Source organism: Vanessa cardui, chromosome 21 (genome assembly GCF_905220365.1).
Source record: "Vanessa cardui chromosome 21, ilVanCard2.1, whole genome shotgun sequence".
Classification (NCBI taxonomy): Eukaryota; Metazoa; Arthropoda; class Insecta; order Lepidoptera; family Nymphalidae; genus Vanessa; species Vanessa cardui.
Window position 1 is genome coordinate 9,568,669 of NC_061143.1, and position 22,644 is coordinate 9,591,312.

The 22,644-nt window shown below is 30.3% G+C and overlaps 2 protein-coding genes across 2 annotated transcripts in view; one reads left to right on the top strand and one right to left on the bottom strand.

Moving 5' to 3' along the window:
• Window positions 1-522: 522 nt before the first annotated feature.
• LOC124538887 (putative glutathione-specific gamma-glutamylcyclotransferase 2) lies at window positions 523-19,818 on the top strand. The gene is made up of 3 exons (XM_047116137.1): window positions 523-1,004; window positions 3,595-3,630; window positions 18,437-19,818. Exons 1-3 carry the CDS (start codon window positions 819-821, stop codon window positions 18,968-18,970), a joined length of 756 nt encoding a protein of 251 aa, XP_046972093.1. The 5' UTR covers window positions 523-818; the 3' UTR covers window positions 18,971-19,818.
• Window positions 19,819-20,705: 887 nt separating this feature from the next.
• LOC124538896 (fibroblast growth factor receptor homolog 1-like) overlaps window positions 20,706-22,644 on the bottom strand; it is a 79,225-nt gene continuing 77,286 nt past the window's right edge. Inside the window, exon 15 of the mRNA XM_047116148.1 lies at window positions 20,706-22,514. Within this exon, the coding sequence (XP_046972104.1) occupies window positions 22,310-22,514 (205 nt within the window). The 3' untranslated portion in view covers window positions 20,706-22,309. The remainder of the gene's footprint in view (window positions 22,515-22,644) is intronic.

Below are 22,644 nucleotides of genomic sequence, written 5' to 3' on the forward strand. Positions count from 1 at the left end.
GTGAGTGCTGCATATAGAGGATATTGCCCATAATCGCCACGCTGGGCAGGCGTGTTGGCGATCGCGATAGAACGTAGCTACTCGCACCGGTGACGCTGCAGCCCGTCATCGGCCTGTGGTATTTAGCTACGTTTATTTTGATGGTTATACCGACATAATTCGGTCGCCAGAGCCTCGTTTGCTAGTTGGCAGGATGCACCACGGGCAGGTGAGGTTGGCTTGAGGCGCTAAGATGTAATTTGCGCCCCCTTACATCCCTGCGCCCCCTTACATCCCAAGAAGGCAAAATTTTAAAACTTAACGCAAATTTATCACTGGTGATAAGAATATGACCTGGAAAAGTATATTTATAAAAAAATCAATTAGAAGAAGTTTGAGGTAGATTTAATTTAGGATTTATTATGTAAACAAGATCTACAGCTCACAGCTTTTTTATTGTTATGAAAAACATACTATGCATAAAAAGGAACGTCTTGTGACCGATGCGGAAATGGAAGTGACAGCTGAAATGAGCGGGTGAAAAAACGTCAGTTTACAATTGTATAGCGCAATGGAACGACTTATATCACATGACGCTTTGCATTTATAATGATAAATTATTTTAAAACTCGCGTATTTCAAATACCCACAATGAGACACAAGTAGAATAATAAAGTGAATTAAAAACGTGTGTTAAATCTATATCCGTGGCATTCTTTATCCGCTTTCACTTACTCTACATTCGAAATTAGTGTTGATCTACAAGGTGATTTTCTGAGTAAGTCGCGGATTTCAGGAATTATTTTTTTAAATAAAGAATACAGAAAAAAAAGTCAAATATGAGTTTCGCAACGGAAGAAAATGTCGAAGAAGTAGTGCGACGTGAACCTTTCTGGGTTTTCGGCTACGGTTCCCTTTGCTGGAACCCTGGCTTTGAATACCAGAAGTCAGTCACGGGATATGTAAAAGGATTTTCTAGAAGATTTTGGCAGGGGAACACCACGCATAGAGGAACCGAATCAAAGGTATATTACAAGATTTTTTAAATAAAAAACATACTATTTTTATTTAGATAAATCATACGTTAAATTGTTACAATACTGCATTAAAATAAAATTTAAAAAGATAAAACGCGTGCTGTGATAAACGCTCATAATTTTTAATGTAACAGCCATTGCTTAAATTTTGATGCATCTTTCTGATGCAATATTTGTCAGACCTTTCACCTTACGGGACTTCCGTTTCGTTGGCTCGTTATTTTAAAAGTTTGACTATTAAAATACACACTATGAAAATGAGTGAATTAAAAAATAATAATATTTTTTTCATAAGTTTTTCTACTAGCTAATTATACTTAAAAGATAATTTCAACAATTTATAGAACCTATTCCATTACCATCAAGTAGTATTTTATAATAAAAAATACACAATATCACAAATACAAGGAAAATTATTAAAATACACATCAAATAGTTTTAATTAGTATACAAGTGTCTACTAAATATCAGTATATTCAATATAAATCTTATATCTCACTGTTAGATATAAAAAAAAAAAACTATTTTGTAAAAACTGCCAAGCAAAACATGAATGAAATGATAATAAGAGTGAAACAAGTTAATGAAAGAGTAATAAGATTGAATAATTATATAATAAGCTGGATAAACAGTTTGTCCCTAGGTCAGAATAAAATAAATTAAATTTTATGATTGATTGACCTATTCTTTATTTTAGATTGTTTTATATAAACTGATTTATTTAGTTCACAAATTATGTATAAAACTAAGCAATTTTCCTATTTTACTTTATACTCCATCCTTTGAAATATTTACAAAGTGACTACAATAAGAAAGTTAAGTGGTTTTAAAAAACTGATAGACCGTTACTTCTGTATTCATGACGTTAGTAAATAATAATTCCGACTTAGAAACAAATCCCTGTTAAATATTTTTCATACAGTTTTATCTTTGTGGGTCAACTTAATTACCCGAAGAAGGCAAAAGTAATAGGTATTATTACAAACATCTGTTATTAATAATTAAATAATAAATTATACTGATTGACCCAATAAATTGGAATGGACGAGATATATACACAGCATAAAAAATAATAAATAACTTGCTTTAAAACCTATGTCTTCGTCTAGACAGACGAGGTCTGGGAAGGTTTGTCACCCTCAAAACCAAAAATAATATTCAGTTACAAATATTTGCTAATTTTATCACTGATATTTGTTATCCAGTGATAACCATGAATTGTCTTATAATTGGCTTGCTAATAAGATTAGAAGACGGCTTTTTGTTTAAGATTTTATTCATAGGTTTCGTTGCAATTTGTGCAATTAATCGAATTTGAAAAATTTGACCTATGACAATAATTAAAACACAATGGTCTTGTCAAAATGGTATAATATCTAAAATATTATTGTATTTAGTACTCTGTGCCCCGTTGACTTTTAAACTTAAATAATATGTGCCCCATATACCTTATGTGCCCTTAGGGTAAAGAAAGGGTAGGTTAAAGCATACACAACATTCATTGAACTATTTATATGTATTTATACAATACTTTATATGTACTTTGTATTTTATATTTACATTAGATAAAAGTTATGCATTTGAATTACTTAATGGTATTGTACAGCACTTAATTCAAAGTGATCAAACATTAATAGCAGAAATCATATTTATTTAAATAAAATTAATGCATACAATCACTTAAATTTGAAGCCTATTTACTAATGTAATTCAACACTTTGATTTAAGTTAGTATATTGTATTTACTGATTTCACAATTTATATAAAGTACTCATGTTTCAAAAACATTTGATTATAATTTTTGTTGACTAATCTATTAGTACTTTTTATTTTTTAATGATTCTAATTTTTCGTAATAAAAACTTTAAGAGTTAATTTAAGAAAAATTCAGAATTTATGTGTGTACTTACAAATGTATTCTCTCAACAAAAAATTGTCTAAATGCATTTTACAACAAAGATCATAATGTTTGCATATCAAAGATAAGTTATTATTAAATAAATATAATGTGACAAGGATTATTTAATTTGTATATTACTTATTAAGAAAGTAATTATAATTCTCTGTCCAAGGTCCATGTCAACTTACAATCTAATTGGTCACAATACTCCATCAACAATATGAGTATAACATGTGCTGCACAGTCTACGAAATCCATTGTGTGCGTTGCTTTCGTTTATTTACCTATTACGTACAAGCAGTCGCCCCTGCTTCTCTTGTTATATGGGGAAAAGACAAACAGACAGATTGACACCTCATGAATGTGTTCTACTAAATATCAAAACAAATTAAGAATGTTATATTTTATTATATATAGATAAATGTGTGTTATATATCACTTTAACAGATATAACATTCTAAGCATACATACACAACGCACGAAGAAACTTCTCTTTAATCAGTACAAATAGATTTTTTTGCTTGTACTCAATGTAGGCACTTTCGCAAAACCGTACTAAAATGAAAAACAAAATTATACGTACGTACATTGTTTATGTATTTAATGATAATGATTACACGAAAAGTTACTTAAAATGATTTATATAAACATCGCTTTAATGACAATTATTTGTTTCAGCCTGGTCGTGTTGCCACTCTTATAGAAGATAAGGAGGTAATTATTATTAATTATATTTATAATCTGCTCACGGACACACGGCGAATCAATATGGCCTCAAAAAATTGCGTCAGATATAGGAAATGTGTAGTGTAGTACACATACCTCATATATTTAGAAGATTATAAGAGCTTGATCTCCTAAAATCCACTACGAATTAGCTCTCGTAATTTCTTCCAGCACTTATATATTTTGCGAAGATTTAACTTTAGTTTTTTAAAGATCGTATACAAAGAATAAAACAGACTTCAAAAGTTTTAGAAGTGCGTATATTTAATTCCGAAACGATTATGAAATCAAGTCAATTATCAAGGTCATTTGTAGCTTATAATCCTTTATTTTATGACAGATATATATCAAATAAAGATATATAGGGATAGCCACTTGTATCCAGCGACTTTGTATTGAGTAAAGAGCACCTTTCGTACTACCCTCAGGTACATTCGTGAAACATCGCTACCCTTAACTTGGTCGACTGACTCTGTTTTAAGTCAAGTACATATTTCAATAAATTTTAATGTAATAATGAAATTATGTATATTAAATGGCATATTTAGTTTGACTAAACCATATCTTAATCACGGAGTTACTAAAAATGTTTGTGTGTTTGTTCAGTCATCATCCAATTATGTACTCCTAGTGTACTGCCGTCGGTTAAAATATCAATATATGCAAATAGTATATTTGTTGAAACCTAACTAGCCACCTCTCATAAAAAAAAACTATAAAAAAGACAAACGCAGGTTAGTTCAACAACCAACCAACGCTGAATCAACAATTATTTCCATTAAATACATAAGACATCAAAATAGTTTCGAAATATGCGCCTGCGCATATCGCATATCCGAGACGTATTTATCAGCACGTGTCAGTTGACACATGTAGTTTATTATTATATACATGTATTATACGCAATAATGTCGTTCGTATCTAATTATCCTTTATCCATAACGTGACGAGCGCTTCTTATGACAGCCATTGTTATATATTTTAATATTAAAATCGTATCCTTAATGACATAGGATTTTCGTAGATTTGTCACGTATAAACTTATTTGTTTTAAAGTATGACTTTGGACTTATTTAAATAACTATATGTAACATTTACGACAAAGGAATCGAAAAAATAATCTGTAATTACGATTTTGACCTTTAAAACATTATTAATTTTTGCTCCTAAAATTGAAATTCCTCTGTTGATTTTAATTAATAGAAAAAAATTAAAGGATTTATTTTTTCAAATTGATATGACTGTTTTTTATAATCAATTATAAAATCCTCGCGAATAGAAATAAAAAGTCAAGGTCGTAACAGAGATTTCGATTTCTAATTAGGCACAATCATGTGTGTTTCTAATCATAATTCAATAATGGACTATATTGGTCAGTGTTGTAAGATGTTTTAGTTTTGTATTGCGTTTCAAATGTCAAACCTATCGTCAGTGTTGGGCAAATTTTAATTGCAAGAACAATTAAAGATTAACAATTAATTAATTGTTAATTGTTACTAATACAGTTAACAATTAATCAATTGTAATTGTGGAAAATCACAACTAACAATTAATTAATTGTTAACTGTATTAGTAACAGTTAACAATTAATTAATTTTTAATTGTTTTGTTAATTTTAATTAAAAAATAACAATTAAAAATACTGCTATAATATAAAGCTGGTACATATAAATATACAATATACCCGTGTGGTTCCGGGTAGTAGAATAGTGCCCCCCATCTTTTCATGTAGTTAAATAAATATGTTAGCAACCAATAAAAGACTTGAACGAAGACGACGACTTGAAATGTTTTTGTTTTACACCTACGCTGCGGAAATATTGATCAATGCAACTTTATATTATATAATATAAAAATAAACACTTTTTTTTCTGTGGAAAGAGAGATTTAGAAAAAATAAGCTATACTTAAAGAGCCTTTGACCACATTTTTTTTCGTCTGAAATCTAATACTTATAGCTTAATTTTCCTTAATCTTTACTTATTTCATTTTGATATATAAAGTTAATTGTTAGTTTTAATTGTTTTATAAAACAATTGAAAAAGTTAATTGCAATTATTTTATTGTAAGTTGCAATTGACATACGTTAATCAAATTAATTTAATTGCAAGGTGCAATTAAAAGTGTAATTGCGATTAATTTAATTGTAATTAATTTAATTGCAATTACTTTTTTAGTCAATTAATAAAATAATTGACAATTGCTTGATTAATGCCCAACACTGCCTATCGTGTACTCTCTCTTATCACGAATCAATAATAAAATAAATAATTTCTCTGAAGTATTCAGTTGTTATCTCTGGAAAGGACATATCGAAACTAGTATGAAACAGAAAATACGATCGACGAAACAAAGAACTTATAATGAATAACATTAAATACAGCTGTTTTGTTGGTAAACAATTATTCAGTGCAACTAGAGCGCCATCTATTTATTGTGATATGTATGTCCTATATTGCAAGTCAACAACTAAAATAACAACCAATCAAATTAATGATATACAAAGTCGCGCGGGATTCTAACCAATCGTATTAGCGTTACAGAATCGTGAGCGGGTAAACAAAGAAACATTAATTTCGATCGAAATACATGAAATTTGTTTTTAAAAACAACTTTGTTATTGTAGCATTCTGGATCGTTGAACCGATTACACTGACAATTGTATAAATACGAGAATTAGCGTCAGATGTTTTCTGATAACCTCTAGTCGATTACGAATTGAAAAAATTGAAAATGCATTGGTCCAATACAGCATGTATACGATTTAATTAACATCAAAATTGACACGGTTTATACGCCTGATTTTTTTTTCTATATTCTGCGCCTTGATTAACAATAACGTCCTCTTTATAATATTTGCGTTCTGCTTATCAGTCATCTGTAACCTAATTTCGTTTCCTTCATATGAATCACTTTTAATTTAGCGTTTTAAAAAAAATTACTTATTGCGATCATCATCATCCTCATTCTCCTTCAACAACAACAACAACAACAACAACATCAACAACAGCCTGTAAATTCCCACTGCTGGGCTAAAGGCCTCCTCTCCCTTTGAGGAGAAGGTTTGGAACATATTCCACCACGCTGTTTCAATGCGGGTTGGTGGAATGCACATGATCCTTCCTCACGATGTTTTCCTTCACCGCTGAGCATGAGATGAATTATAAAGACAAATTAAGCACATGAAACAGCGGTGCTTGCCTGGGTTTGAACCCGCAATCATCGGTTAAGATGCAGGCGTTTTAACCACTGGGCCATCTCGACTTATTCCACCTTTATTCGGGGTCGGCGCAGCATTTGTTCTTCTTCCATACTTCTCTGTTTGACGTCATCTCACAAGTAACATTCTTTCCAGCTATATCTTCTTTACACAATCCATCCTTTCTTTGTTCGTCCTCATTCTCTATATCAGTCCACGTCCATGATTAAAACCTCACAACAATAATTACTAAAAAAAATAATCTGCAAATAAATAAGGAAAGTAGGTAAATTTGATAAAAATATAAAGAATTGTTTATGTTTTGCTGTATTACGTATTCAACATGTGAGCAACATATAAAAACATTGAAATGTTTTTTTTTTTATCTGTAAGTAAATAAACTTAATATTATTGTCTTACTTGAGATAATGCGACAAGACAAGACAAGACGTAGCATTATCTTTGTTTATTATTAATTAATCTTAATGTAAATTATGTAAATTGTTCTCTCTCCGGGAACACCACTGTCCTGTTATAATTACCGAAGGATATTTAGTTCTTAAATGGATATATACATATTTCATATGAATATGAAATATATAACCATAAATAAATATGTACTCTTGATATAAATTTAAACGGAAAACCATTTCAATTTATGAACAAAAAATTATATTATTTATCAAAAATTTAGTTTCAACGACATTTATAGTCTCACTTTAGTAATTCTATGCGATTTTTGTAAATACAATCGTACTCATTGTAATTGTTAAATTATGACATGTAATTGAAAAACTTGTAGTTTAATTTTGTGTAATATTTATATACAATAGTGGGTCGCCCGCTAACTTCTCGTTTAACAGATTTTTAGACATTTCAAAACCATGTTTTGATTTCTTTTCATTGCTAGCTGACGACTACTCTTGTTTTAATTTTTTTATAGTGCCGCTTTCTACAAGTCCTTTCAATAATCCTCTTTAATTTTCTGCACATCGATTACTGGAGCTTTTCTCTACATGTATTATGGACAAAAATCGCTATCAATATATAAGATTACACTCCACAGTAGTAAATAATTTTAATAAAAGTCTTGAAGTGTAGCGAACCGATGTTCGTGTCAGGCGGGATGAAATCAATTGCATCCGCCGATTTGCGAATTGCCATTGGCGTGACAGTGTCGGGCCAAGACACGTGACTCTCTCACCGTTTTATTTACATTTTATATTTGTAGTGTGTTACTCAAGATTTTGTACGCTTATTCTATCGTACGATATGTAATATTTTCAAGTGGTTTAACTAGTATGAATCAATATCTCATTCATTAGACTCATAACCACTTAATTTTCAAATCCAAATAACTGCTGTCGTGATTGATATATCTTATTTTTTTTAATATGTTTTGTTCAAATAGTATCGCGCAGGTAACAGGAACTATATGAGCTTGTTTTACTTGAAGTCATAAAGCAAATCCTGGTCAATATCAGGAGAAAGTAGGGAGTAAAAATGTGGATCAAACTGTTGAAGTAATGTCTCACATAATTATTACATTAATTCCCTAATTCAATTTCGAGCATTACTTTACGCTCTTGGGCATATTTTATTCTTCGCTTTTTATTACTTCTACAAGACTCGGCAATAAACAGGACACAATTTACTGAAATTATTGCTGGTTTGAATGTTGGATTAGAGAAATGTTACAAGAAATTTCCTGTATTCCGAGGCATGTACCTTATATTGTATCAGTAATACCTTCTAAGGTTCTTTTGCTAAGAATGTTCCTTAATAAGAATTCTTCAGTCCTTTTGTACCCAACAAAAGTATCAGTATTTACCAAGCCTAATTTGTAAATTGTCTTCGAAAAGTCAAAAATGTTTTAAAAAGCGCTATCAAGTTTATACAAATGTTTGTATTTACGTAAGTGATAACACGTTCGTTCGTAAGCATCGTCGAAACCTATCCGGCAGTGTTATCAAAGAAAGTCCAATTAAAAACAGTCTAGTGTAAAATCATTATTTTTTTAATAGACCATAATATTATCTCTGTAATGTTATCAAACGTTTCGCGGATGTCCAGTGTGTGTATAACAGTAAATATTTTATTAGCCGTGGATGAGAAGGGTCTTGTTATTATATCAAACAATGGTATTAATGTTAAATATTGAACTTGCTATTTATAATAGGTCATTAAGGGTGAGACAAAAGATAATATTCTTTGCTATTGTCCTATACAAAAAATATTATATAAAATATGGTACGAGCTGTTAAACCTACCCATAAATCAAAAATATCTGTCTAAACATACTTTATGCAAGTAGGCTTTTTTGAATCGTCATTTAACAACGGTATGAAGTGAAGCTACCACCGCTTTGGAAAGTAGATTCTATCAAGAACAACGGGCAAGGAACTAGTAATTATTCCACATAGAATCACTGTTCCGTTCCTAAAAAGCTATGTTTATAGCCAATAAAAATTCGGTTGAGTTTCTTCTTAGCTTTAAAGTATTTATTTGACAATCAGTAAGTTGGTATAGGTATACAAAAATAAACGTAACCATTTCAAGTATTAAATCATAAGGTTACTAAATTTTATTATAAATAATATTTAACTACAGGTGACTTAAAATTCTCAAAGTCGCAATCAGTAATCGCTTAGTTGGTTGAAGAAATGATCAGCATTCCGTACAATGCCAATGTCTACGACCATCAAGTATCCATCGCCAGTCTGCCAATCAAAATCATATTAAAATAATACATTGGAAAACAAAAAGAACAAGACAAAAACAATATATCATATCTAACAAAAGATTCTGAAATTGTTCCCGTCAAAGGGGTTTTTGGTGATATGTTCAATTGTCTAAATGACAGTGCAAAATTTATATCAAAGATCTTATTCTGTCTAGACACACTTAATCTAATTTTAACACGTTTATCGTAAATGTTTACCGGATTATATCGAAAAAAATAAAGTCACTTGGATCCTTGAAAACGATCATTGACATGGTATTCCTTCCGATTTAAAAAAAATGCTTAGGTATTCGTCTGTATCTTTGTGTGTTATGTTATACATTTTCTCTTTTTGATTCATATTTAAATCAACATAATCAACATCAACAGCCTGTAAATTCCCACTGCTGGGCTAACGGCCTCCTCTCCCTTTGAGGAGAAGGTTTGGAACCTATTTCACCACGCTGTTTCAATGCGGGTTGGTGGAATACACATGTGGCAGAATTTCTATGAAATTTGTCACATGTAGGTTGCCTCACGATGTTTTCCTTCGAATCAACGGTGCTTGCCTGGGTTTGAACCCGCAATCATCGGTTAAGATGCACGCGTTCTAACCACTGGGCCATCTCGACTCTTTTATTTCAATCACTTAATCTATACTGGTACTAGCTAGCTGACACTGTAGCTTTATCTTTATCCGCCAAAACAATCTTCCAACCCTCTTTTTACCCCTTTACAAAACTACGCTCCGAGTTTCATAAAAGCTGTTCTTAGCGGATGTCCACAGGACCATATCTGCTAAATTTGAAATTTGCATTTGTTTTACTTATCAAGATTCCGTGAATAATTAGTGAGTGGTTTCCAGCATTTATTTAAATAGATTATAAATCGGAAGAGTTACTTTAACTCAACTCTCAAAATATATTTTAGAGAATACCCACTTTTGTAGCAATTAAAATACACACAGCTATTTTACTATATTTTATTCGGTTAACGAAGTATCTATAAGGCGAATATATTTTTTGTTATTGTTATATTTATCATACTGTTCTCATGTAAGTGAATCTGTCTTTTTAAAAATAAATTCTTAAACCTCAAGTGTTACTTTAAACGCGTCAATCGTAAATATATCTGTCCGAGTTTTTAAAAATCATATCATATTACCGCATACTAAAAATCTGTTAACTATATAAATTATTATTGCTGAACGAGTATCCATAAAAATTAATAGAGATGAAGTCTTTCGATAAACATAAAAACATCACCAAAACAAAGGAGCATTAAAGACTAAAATTATGCCAAAAACGCTACTAACCCGGTATGTTTTTGTTCAAGTAATATACATTTTAATTCCTAATTCATGAATCACCCTGTACAACGCGCATGTGATACGTAATATCAAGTTGTTTCATTGTTGGCAGCCCATTGACAATGTCAGGGTTTTACTATGTTTTGTACTATCAATGACAGATCAATAAAATACCTCAATTTATCACGTGTTCATGAATAACCAAAAAAAAAATTAATCGCACCAAAAAGGTTGAAATGTAAACGTCAAATGTCATCACTATAAATATTGAAATAGTTTTCACACTTAATTGTAAATTTAAATAGTTATGTTGAATAAACGATTAACAACTATTCAAGGTTTTATACAAATATTTTAACCGTAAGACCACAAAAGCGAGTTGGCATGTAATCTTAATGTTTACAAAAATAGATATTTTTCATTCCAATGGGCACTCTTCCATATATACATTCGTAGAAATATTCTATTCGTTATATTGGCTATTTATAATTTCGTAGGTGATGTTAATAAGTTTGTATTAAAGATTTCGCGAAAATTATTGTATCGCAATGTTAAATACATATCGTATTGAAATAAATATTATCAGACGTTTCACCTTTAGTACGCTTTAAGTTATTCGCAGTATTTTATTAAAAATATAATATACAAAAAAATAACAATAAAATACCAGACTTCAATTAAATTTCGATGGAACAAGACAAGTATTTTTTTAACGACGAATAGTCTTATTAACGACGTATTTCTGAGGGAACAATATAGTGAATTAATGTTAATTTAATTACCAAAACGTTGATACACATCTGTTGTTTTTAAATCTCTCGTATGAACAGTATGTGGTCATTTGGCACACATAGAAGTTGTAAAATATTTATAAAAAGAATTGGCATAAAAAATTGTTTTTGATCATTAAAACACGTTGTTTACGCATCTTCGTACGACTACTTCCGTTTACATGCTTATTTATGATTTAAACAAAACAAATGCAAAACAAAAATACAACGCGTGTTCTAACAAATTTAACTTGCAGGGAAAAAAAGTACGGCCACGTGATAGATGCTACCACGTGTCTCAAATGGTAACACATCTCTTAACTGTTTCTTATTGACAACTGTTTAAACGTCAATATTATATATGTAGAATACGCACCTTGTCAGCGGCTTTGCTCGCGTGCAAGGTTTACTAATTTACCCCCTAAAGGGTATAATTTCGACAATTCCTTCTTTAGTGTGTGTTGACTCGATAAGTCGGTTTGGATTTTGCTACGCGTTATTTTATGGGTTGCAAATATTACACCGCCATATTAAGTAATAACCTGATTACATCATCTACATGCTATGTTATCTTGAAATTAAATGCTTACAGGGAACCCCCATCTATGACTGTTACTTTAAAGGAAAAGCCGTTGTAGTAATTAAATTACTCTGTAAGTTTTACTTTCTAAAATTACCAGACGTATCTTTCGAGGAATATATGTGTTGTTGAAGGAAAATCCTGTTATGAAGTTAATAATTTTTGCTTTTACAATTAAGGATGCGCTGTTTTAAGATCTGGGTTTTTGTACACCATGCTTCTATCCTCGCTGATCAGGGAATTGTTTTTTTGAAAACAAAGACTGAAAGTTTAAAATTTAAAAAGAAATGATGAAAACCTAGTCTCAACGACGCATCTCTTGTTTGTTGATTTCTAGGCAGGATAGGATTTGATTTAAAGAAGTTCCAACAAACAAACAAAGTCGTCCACTTTATTTTAGATAATTTTTTGCGTTCGTATATTTTAAGGTTATGTATTTATTTATGATATATCTTACTTCTGTTAATTACAAATTTAATATAACAATATATAATATATCTAGCTCTACTTATACATTTATCGATGGCAGGGCTTCGTGGAGTCTCGTCTGAGTCTACCTCATTTATTCTGCCGCAAGTCTGAGTCATGTAAATAACCAACACAATAACGACTTATTTTTACTCACCCTTCTGATCATGACCTAAATAAAGGGCATGTGCAATAAATAGCAGTGAGACATAATTACTGATAATTACTAATTAAACAAAATACCCATAAGATACATAATAAATAATTTCATAATTTGAAATAAAAAAATATCAGGATAATTTTCTCTTAATGAGTGAATATGTGTATTTAGAAGTAGAGCCCGTATCTTTGATACTGAGGTGATCTATAATAGATAAATATATATGTAAATACAATTCATTAATGTATGTAAATACAAACTAATGTCACTTTTATCCAAATGACCTTTAAATAAATACTATAAGAGAGCTTATCAAGTATCCAAAATAACTATATAGGTATAAAAATAAACTGAGTACAAGACAATATGAATAAATTAATTAATAAATAATTACAGAAGTCGTGACAGAACCTTAAATAAAATTAACATAAAACCTTCCATGTTAAGGTGCGGGTAACCTTAACGAAAACTGACCAATAAAGAACTTTATTGCACACATATGTACATGTCGGGTTCCTTCACATACACAGAACACTCCTCATCTCTCGCTGTGGTTGTCTTTAGAACCGGAAAGCCCGAAGGTGTATTTTTCTTCGTATTAATTTTTCGAGTATCACAAATTCAAAAAAAAAAAATTCCGAACGGAAATCGACTATCCGACTATCCGAATTTTTGATTATTCGAATCGACTCCTGTCCCAATCAATTCACAAAATCGGCGTTCACGGCGGCACAGTAACTTCAGATCCTACACCACAGATTGCGTGAATTTCGATCTCTTATAGAACAATATAATATATGTATGAATGGCGAGTGCATATACCCAAAAATTGCTTTAAAACATCAGAAGTCGTAACTTAAATATACAAATAGAGCCGTATCAGCGTCAATAGATAATCTTGTTATTTTAACAGCAATTAATGATGGAGAGATGAGGCTAGACACTTTTTCGTTTATATACCCTCGTATATATCCAGACCAATTAAGCTTGAACAGTAATGCCAAGTAATTCCATTGGATCTATAACTTTCCCATTGATAAGCACATCATCATACGCGTGACGTGTAATTTTAAAACTTTTCCTTTGTTAGAGATAGCTTAGTATAAAACGTCATGCTTTATCTGTCCTTTCCTTAAAAAAGAATGAGGTGTAATTAGCAAACAGTGCTATCTCATATTTGTCCGTGTAAGATAGGCCAAGTCATTGACCCATATGAGGAATAAAAAATGTCCAAGTTTTAAACAGCTGACCCAGGAATTCAATACAAGACAATGATACCGGGTTAGTCTTAAATATTTATGAATGTCATGTAAATATAGAAGCCAAGGCCTCTAGAAAAAGGGGCAAAAATTGACAATTTTTTGTTGTACTGTGTGAAAAAAGTCGTTACGCGGGTATGTGAGACTCGCTAGGGGCCAGAACGAACTCTAGTATACCGGAATACCCACTAAAAAACGGTACCCTCTCTTTTCTTCTTTCCTTTCCTTTCCTTTCCTACCCGGTCTTTTCAGTAGGCACTACAGGATCGCTTTTGCAAGCTACCGTGGCATGGAATACATTGATCAGGCAGGCAGACTACAATTAAAATGATGATAACTGAATTATTCAATATTTTCATTATTATGATTAATTTTATCATTTTTGTGTCCATAATGTTTGTTTTTACTAACGTGAGATTATGTAATGGATAAAGTTACATATATGGAAAAATGATATGTTACTAATCAAAATATTACTATCAGCAATGTGTCTCTTTAGTGGCTGGCTGGTTATCTTCATGTCATAATATCATGTTATATAAATGAATTTAAAGTGTTTTTTGTATTACATTTTTTGTATAATAAAGTTATAAGTTTCAAATCGATATTAACGTTCCTTATTTTTTTTTACAGTAATGTAACAAGTTTTATACTCGAGATTAATGCAAACATATCTTTATAAATGGATGAAACGATTTCGATGATTACGAAATATCAAAGCGATAATTTCAATTACCCATGACCATAAACAGTTATAATCGCCACTGACCCAAATTAAACCTTTGCTCGAGAAATGCAACAAACAAGAGAAATGATCTCATTATCGACAATCTTGTCGATAGTAGAATCTTACCAAGACATCATGCATACCGCACGTGGATGAATTATTTATAAACAATAATAATGTGATATGATTTGGTGTATGTACATTGTACATATACAGTACTTGTTCCCATGGTTCCACGTCTATGTAATTTTCCAGTTTTTTTTTTTGATGTACAGATTTTTGCCCGTGGTTTTAGTACATATTTATGGGTAAAAACGAGATCCTATTAATAAGACTTTGCTGTATGTCCGATGTACTGTCACCAGGCCGTATCTCAAGAACCGCGATAGTTAGGCAATTGAAATTAGTTAAAAATTATATATGAATGGTTTGCGATTTCTAATGCAATAAGATTGTATGTAATACTTCATCTCATAACCGGGTCATCAAGGTCTTTAACCTAGAAAGGTCCATCCAATTGATAATAACCTAGTTGATTCTCATCTCTTTCATCACTCCGATTTCGCAAAAATAACTTTGTCACATCTCTTTTTAGAACTATAACAAAGGTTTCCTTCTATCTCAAGTATTTATCGTATTTGTAAATGAATTTGACACAAATGTCTTTGAGATATAGTTCCATATCATATTCAACAAAGAATCATGCTTACCAATAACTAATAAAATCAATATTTTCGTTATAAATCTTGGAACCATTTACGTGTTACTTCTGGGTAAATCGTCTGCATTAATAGGATGAGTTCTGAAGTGTCCTGTGCCCTTTACTGACCCCTGATAACATTTATATAATATTTCATGATGATCAACTGAATACGTAGTTACAGCTTAAAATACTTGTAAAATTTATGATATTTACTTAGGATCAAATTCTCTACTAACAATATTTGATACCCCAAAGTATTCCAATACTTAAGTTTCCAAAACCAGCAGATGCAGACGAAATAGATAGCTTTCTCTTTGCCTACGAATGTACTCACTTTGTTATTGTAAGTAAACTAGAGTTGTCTAGACATGTAAGATAAGATAAAAATCGATCTCGAAACCCTGTTTCGCCAGATGTTAATATCGAAACATGAAACGGTCAACTGAATGATACAAAATGTCAAATAAATTTGTACAGCCAAGTTGTACTGTTTTCCAAAAGCAACGTTAAAATTAAAAAGAGAATATGCTAAATGATTTAACTTCTTTGGTATAGATACAGTTCAAATAACAATTATCTGAATATACATGTGTACTAGTTCGGTGATTTAGCTTGTGATTTTTTTTATCGGTAGTCTTAGGTACAATACCCTATGCCCTTCAAGGTTCAAGTTAGATTAATACCAAATTTCATTAATTTTTGTCCTGTATATGAACCATGAAAGAGTAACAGACAGTTACTTACGCCTTTATAATATAAGTAGAAATATATCTTTCCATTATTCAAGTTTTACCATAATGCCCGTAAAAATAGGCCTGGACAAAAGATTGTCCAAAACCAACTCGTAATCGAAATCTCAAATTAGTGGACATAACTTTATCGGACACATAATTTTATCACGATGCTTACCGTCACCAACGTTGGACGAAATTATAACACATTTAGAATTTAAAACCACCGTCTTTATTGAAATATTTATGTCTATTTACACGAAAATCGGATTTTCGTTGATTCTACTCTAATAAAGTCTCGGGTATGTGACGCGAGAGAGACATTGACGTAAGTGGAACATAATAGCGTTAATATAAACCAGTTAGCTAAATGACGGTTTTAGTTTATTCTACTATTCAAAGAGACGTAACTTTATAATCTTATTATAATAAAAAAAACAACTGGTCTCATCTTCGCCAATGCGTTTTATAGATTTTTCAAGCAATTTAAAAATTGTCTTAAAAATAAAACCTTAAGATGTCGTAGATTTTACGAATCGTACGACTTAGGAATCTTAAGAAAAAAGGCTAAGTATTTCTTAAAGACTGACACCTGCAAGCCCCTCGATTTTGCATCCAGTTTCATTGGTCAAAAATTATCTAGTATAAACTGATTATTTTTGAGTTACGAGTGAGAAGTCAAATCTTGCGACACATATGTATTTCACGAGTACGCTTTTAAACTATGATGTATGATTAGTAATCAAAACGAGTAAACAGTGCGCTACGGGCACATACATTTGTATAGATGTAACTCGAAGTCATCCTTATTTAGATCAATTTTGCATTCTTGATTTAATAATCTAAATATTAATCAGCTTATTATCATGTACAATATTTTATTGATCTTTATATTACTAATGTTTTTATGTATGACTCTATGTATATATGTATGTATAAATGTATTTATGTACCCAGCTATATGTATGTAGTAGTTTATTTATGTATACTATTATTTGTATCTATGCATGTAGTCTATTTTACACCACCTACCATTTCTCTGTTGGCTACTACTCCATATCACCTCGGTTGTCTGGAAGAAATCGCTTTAAAGCGATAAGACCGCCGGTTGTACCATCTATTTTTTTTTATGAGTTCTTACTTATCTGTTTAATTTGTGGTGTACAATAAAGTGTTTAAATAAATAAATAAAAAATAAAATAATTAATACCCTTGTACGGTATATTAGTAACCAGCCATTCTTAGTTTTTACGTTATGACTATCTTATATCTCATAGCTTAATTAGACAATATAAGAACTTTGGGGATATAGAATCAAGCTGGATTGTTCAATTCGGTTCATTGTTAAGGTTGCCATTAAGTGTCCTGGTAATAATTATTTATTGAAGAAATCTGTATATGTCTTATGAATCTTATACTTTAACAGATGTTTAAAATAATGTTTTGCCAACACTGACAGTGGAAAATTTAGAATCTCATACTTTAACTGATTTAAATCAAATCAAGGTTGTCGTTACGTTTTCACTTTAGATTCATTACTAAATCATGACTATTTTTACCGTAAATAATTATCACTGATGTAGAAAATATTTGTCAGTCACTAATTGACCGCTAGTCTTACTTAAATTGTTAATTTGTTTCGTAACTAATTTCATTCCTCAATACCGCAACTATATAAAGTACTTTCGAAATTTATTAATTTATGGGGCAATGAATAGTTTTTAGAATACGTTGATTACATATATTATGAAACTACTGAAATAATTGACTTGTATGTTTGAATTCGGTAGAAAATCAATGAATGATTACAGTGCTATAAAAATGTATTCGGACAGATAACCCACGCAAAAAAAAAAGTGAATCAAATAGAAGATTACTATTTCAAATATAGTTTTCAGGCAGGCATATTATGTATTTGCGTAGACAATTCATGTCGTGGTCGGCGGTAAATAAAAACAATGTGAGGAAAAATATATTTTAACCAATATTTTAGTTCTACCACATGTACATCCCATTATTCTTGATTTAGCGTGGTGAACACTACAAGTTCCGAAACTAGAAGAGGCTTTGCCCAACACAGCGACATTTACTTACTTTTTGAATGTTCTTTTACAAAAATCCATGAAATTATATTTGTAACTTATATCAATTTTCTCTTTATTACAGGGAGTGACATGGGGCAAGGCTTTCCTAATAGCAGCAGAAAATAACGCAGCGCTCCCTTATCTCTCAACAAGAGAATGCCAACTCGGAGGATATCGGATTTACACGGTAAATTTCCATCCCAAACCTTCATTTTTTACGCCTTCTAGTAGCCATAGCCAAAACTGCACTGACAAAAAAGATGCTCTGCTATATATCGCCGTACCGGAAAACAGGCACTGGCTCGGAGCCGCTCCTCTTCCTGACATAGCAAAACAGATACTGGAATGCCAAGGTTCTTCGGGATCGAACGTGGAATATCTTTTGAGGCTAGCTGATTTCATGCGAGAAGAAATACCAGAGGCCTTAGACGAACATTTGTTTTCGTTGGAGCGTTTGGTAAAGAAGTTTGCTGCTGAAATGAGGATATGCTTGAGAACTCTAATGGGCGACGCTGAGAAACCAGAGGAGAACAAACCTGAACCTCAAGCCGTCGTTCCCAGCTTCCAATTCGCATCCAGAATTCCAGATAAGAAATTACGTTGCGTCAACATGTGATTTGCTAATTGCCTTGAAGGCGTAAAAATATTTGGAGCGTTTTGGAACGAGATAAGTCAAAGGTACGATCTAGCCATGACTTAGCATGATCAATCTGCAGATTCATTTAATCCTAATTATAGCTTTAGTTAAATTAAATTTTGAGAAGCTTTAAAATGCCAAAATAGTCATGGTATGACTACATTTGGTACAATATTGTTAATCGACTATATTGAACATGATGTCATTGTGATTGTGATAGTTTTATTTCGATTAAATGACGATGATATCGTCTTTAAAATATTAACAATACATTGAATATTGATTTAATTGATTTCAAAATAATCGGACATGTTTTGACTTGGTACAGACAGACGGTTGACCAGTTTGAAAACATTGGAACGGATGCGTTCAGTTAAACTTCTGGATAATTTTGATTAAAGATCTTTTTCGTTCCACATAATATTCTTTGACCCGCTATTGTTTTATTTTTAATATGTAAAAGTTATATAGAATGAAAACCAATATCTATTCGTTTGAAAACGTCAATAAAATTGATGAATGATTTTAAAACGTAATTTAATTTAAGACCAAAAAAGAACTTTAAGTATTATGTTATGAATCTTTTCAGTCTAATAAATAATAGGTTTTTGTTGATGTAATTTGAATGTTTTTTGTTTGTTATTATTTTTATTTATTATCTGTGCTAAAATGTTCTAATATGCCTATATAACAATTGTATCAAATCTGTAATATATAATTAGATATAAAATGATTAGTTTAGCTTTTATAAGAATTTTGTATATCTGTCTATGTAAGATTCAGCCATGTGTAATATTGACAAAAATATAAAATCAATAACAAATTCATAAATTCCTTTTATTTATTAAAATTTTACTCAATTTAAATAACATGTATCTTGAAATAAAAAATATGGATGGGTATGGTAGGTATTTTAGCAACATAACATCTTGATAATATGTGATTTGATGATTATTACTTATTAGCATAAACATAAATTCAATTCTTTGAATTTAATATCGTATATCGTTTTTCTACAACAACAATAGCTGCTTTGTAAATAATAAAAGTGCTTCACGCCATCTAGCGCAGAACTACGAAAACAATAGTTATTAATTCTTAAAAATGTAAAGAGATGTCGCTTAAACAAAATTAGTCTCGAAGCGCAATAGATGATAAAATTAAACGGCAAAGGGATTCATTTATTCTGCACAGATTTTGCATACTATATTTAAAAAAATAGATTAAAACATGATCTTAAAATGAATTTATTAGTAATTGATCAAAATCAAAATATTCTTTATTTGAATAAACTAGTAGACTTTTGCAATCACTTTCGAATCGTCAGTATACTCATAAATGTTTACATTGTATTTTTGAATCTTACGTACCCGAATCTAATATGAATCCAAATCGTTTTTATTCCTATTAAAGTAATGCTAATACAAGGAGACTTAAAGTGGACGGTAGTATCAAGACAATAGACTAAGAAAACAATACTCTGCCTCAAGATATTGATATAAAAACTCATAATTTCTTAATTAATGAAGTAAATTCATGGTTAAACATTACATTCAAGCCAATGCGAAATCAATTTTGCAATTGAAATACTCAGCTGGCCGAAACTAATTTAATGTTTACGATGCAAATTAGCTTTACAAAAATAAAGAAAATAATCTACAATAGTGTCTCAATAAAAAAAGGAAAGTATTTAATATTTTAATAAAGGGAAGTAAATTATTAACGATAAAATAGTTGCACTAATATATTTTATTCTCATCTCATACAACATCAATACATAATACATTCAGATAGATATAATCAAATATACAAACATTGCGAAACATCGAATAAGCATGATATTTGCTTTAATACTAAAAAAAAGTGTATTTACAATCAATCGTTTTGTTTTATTGATATTCTTTATTCAAAATTTTATTTAGTCTATGGTTCACAATAATTTCACATTCAATTTTTTTTCTATATTTATGTACATTTTGGCTGAAAATATTATGCCAAACGGGAAAATTAAATTTAAATAAATTTCATGCACTGTAAAGTAGGAACATTTCAAATATATTAGACTCCTATCCCACAAGACTGTTCGTTGTTGATACGTGACATAAATTGTAATTAAAAATAATATTTACAATTATTCATTTGTTTATTTCATTACTTAAATTTCTAATTAAGTACAACTGAAAAATATCAATGGTAAAATTTAATCTATCTAAGAATGAGAGCTTTATCAGAAAATTAGGGACTAGATTTTTGATAATTATTTTATTAATTGAATTAAATTATGTTTATTTTTCAGTATTCCGAATTCATTTTTAATTTATAAAACTGAACTACTTGTAAATACAAGAAAAAATATCAGTCAGTTTAATTAACAAAATAAATGTTTGAAATAAAATATTAATCAATAATACTTTCATATAATACATTGATTCATAAACAAACTTTGGTACTAAAATATTATTATAGCTATACAAAATGTCGGAGAAAGCTTATAAAAATATATTTACAAAATATAAAATAATACGAAATACTCTGTGATGCATTTTTGGTACTTAAAGAAAAAGAAATAAATAAAATATAATACGAAAAATATAGAGCAAAACAGAATTTCTATCAATTTAATACAAAAACTTAAAAAAACAACAAAAAGTAGAACTAAATTATTAAAATATTATAGAAGCATGTCCATATTTAAATATTCCTTATAATTATAAATAACTAAAATTGCATTTGACAGTCGACATTAATAAATAAAATAAAAAATTTACTAAACGATTTCATCATAGTCTATCCTAAGTCTAAAATAATAAACCATAGCTATAATAATTCCAAGTTTTTTTCTAAGCCTACAAAACTAAGGTGGGAAATATTGAAATTCCTAAATTCTCGTTAGACAACTAAAATGTCACTAATCTCATCATCAATGAGTATCATCATTTTCAATACTGTCAAAGTTGTCATCTCCTGTCATATCATCCACTTGACACTGTCAATTCAATATGACAGAACACCATTGAACACGGGAATAGTCCATAAAAAATATTTTTAACACCGTTTTCGCAAATCGTTTAAGTCCTTTCGACAATTCTAAACTATAATTACTCTTTGAATCATATGTTCGAATTGTCATTTCAAGTCCATTGATTAATTAACTCGATACATAATTACGTCGTTCATCATTAGGCAGGTAATATTGATGATAATATTTTCATCAAATTCGACAATCCTTTATTAAAAAAAATCCAAAGATTTTCTCATATTAAATCACATCACATATCTTCCAATAATGGAATCTTCTTCTAAATGTCATATTAAATTTTATTTAATGAATGGAAATTCACTATCACTTTCATCACCAGAGCCGTCGTAGCTGGATGGTGGTGTGTCGAGCTGTGGTAGACCCAAGTCCAGGTATTCCTGGTTGGCGGTGACCGTTAATATCTTGTCCAAATCCTCGACCAGTTCTGTGAAGGATGGTCGGTCGCCAGGAGAGAAAGACCAGCACTCTCGCATTAACATGTATCTGAAAAACAAATCCAACATAAGACATGTCTTAAGATAATCATTCACTTTGAACACTAACTGATAAATTAAAAATTAGTATTTTTTTTGCATAGCAAATCCATCATTAGTTATAAAAATATAAAAATTAG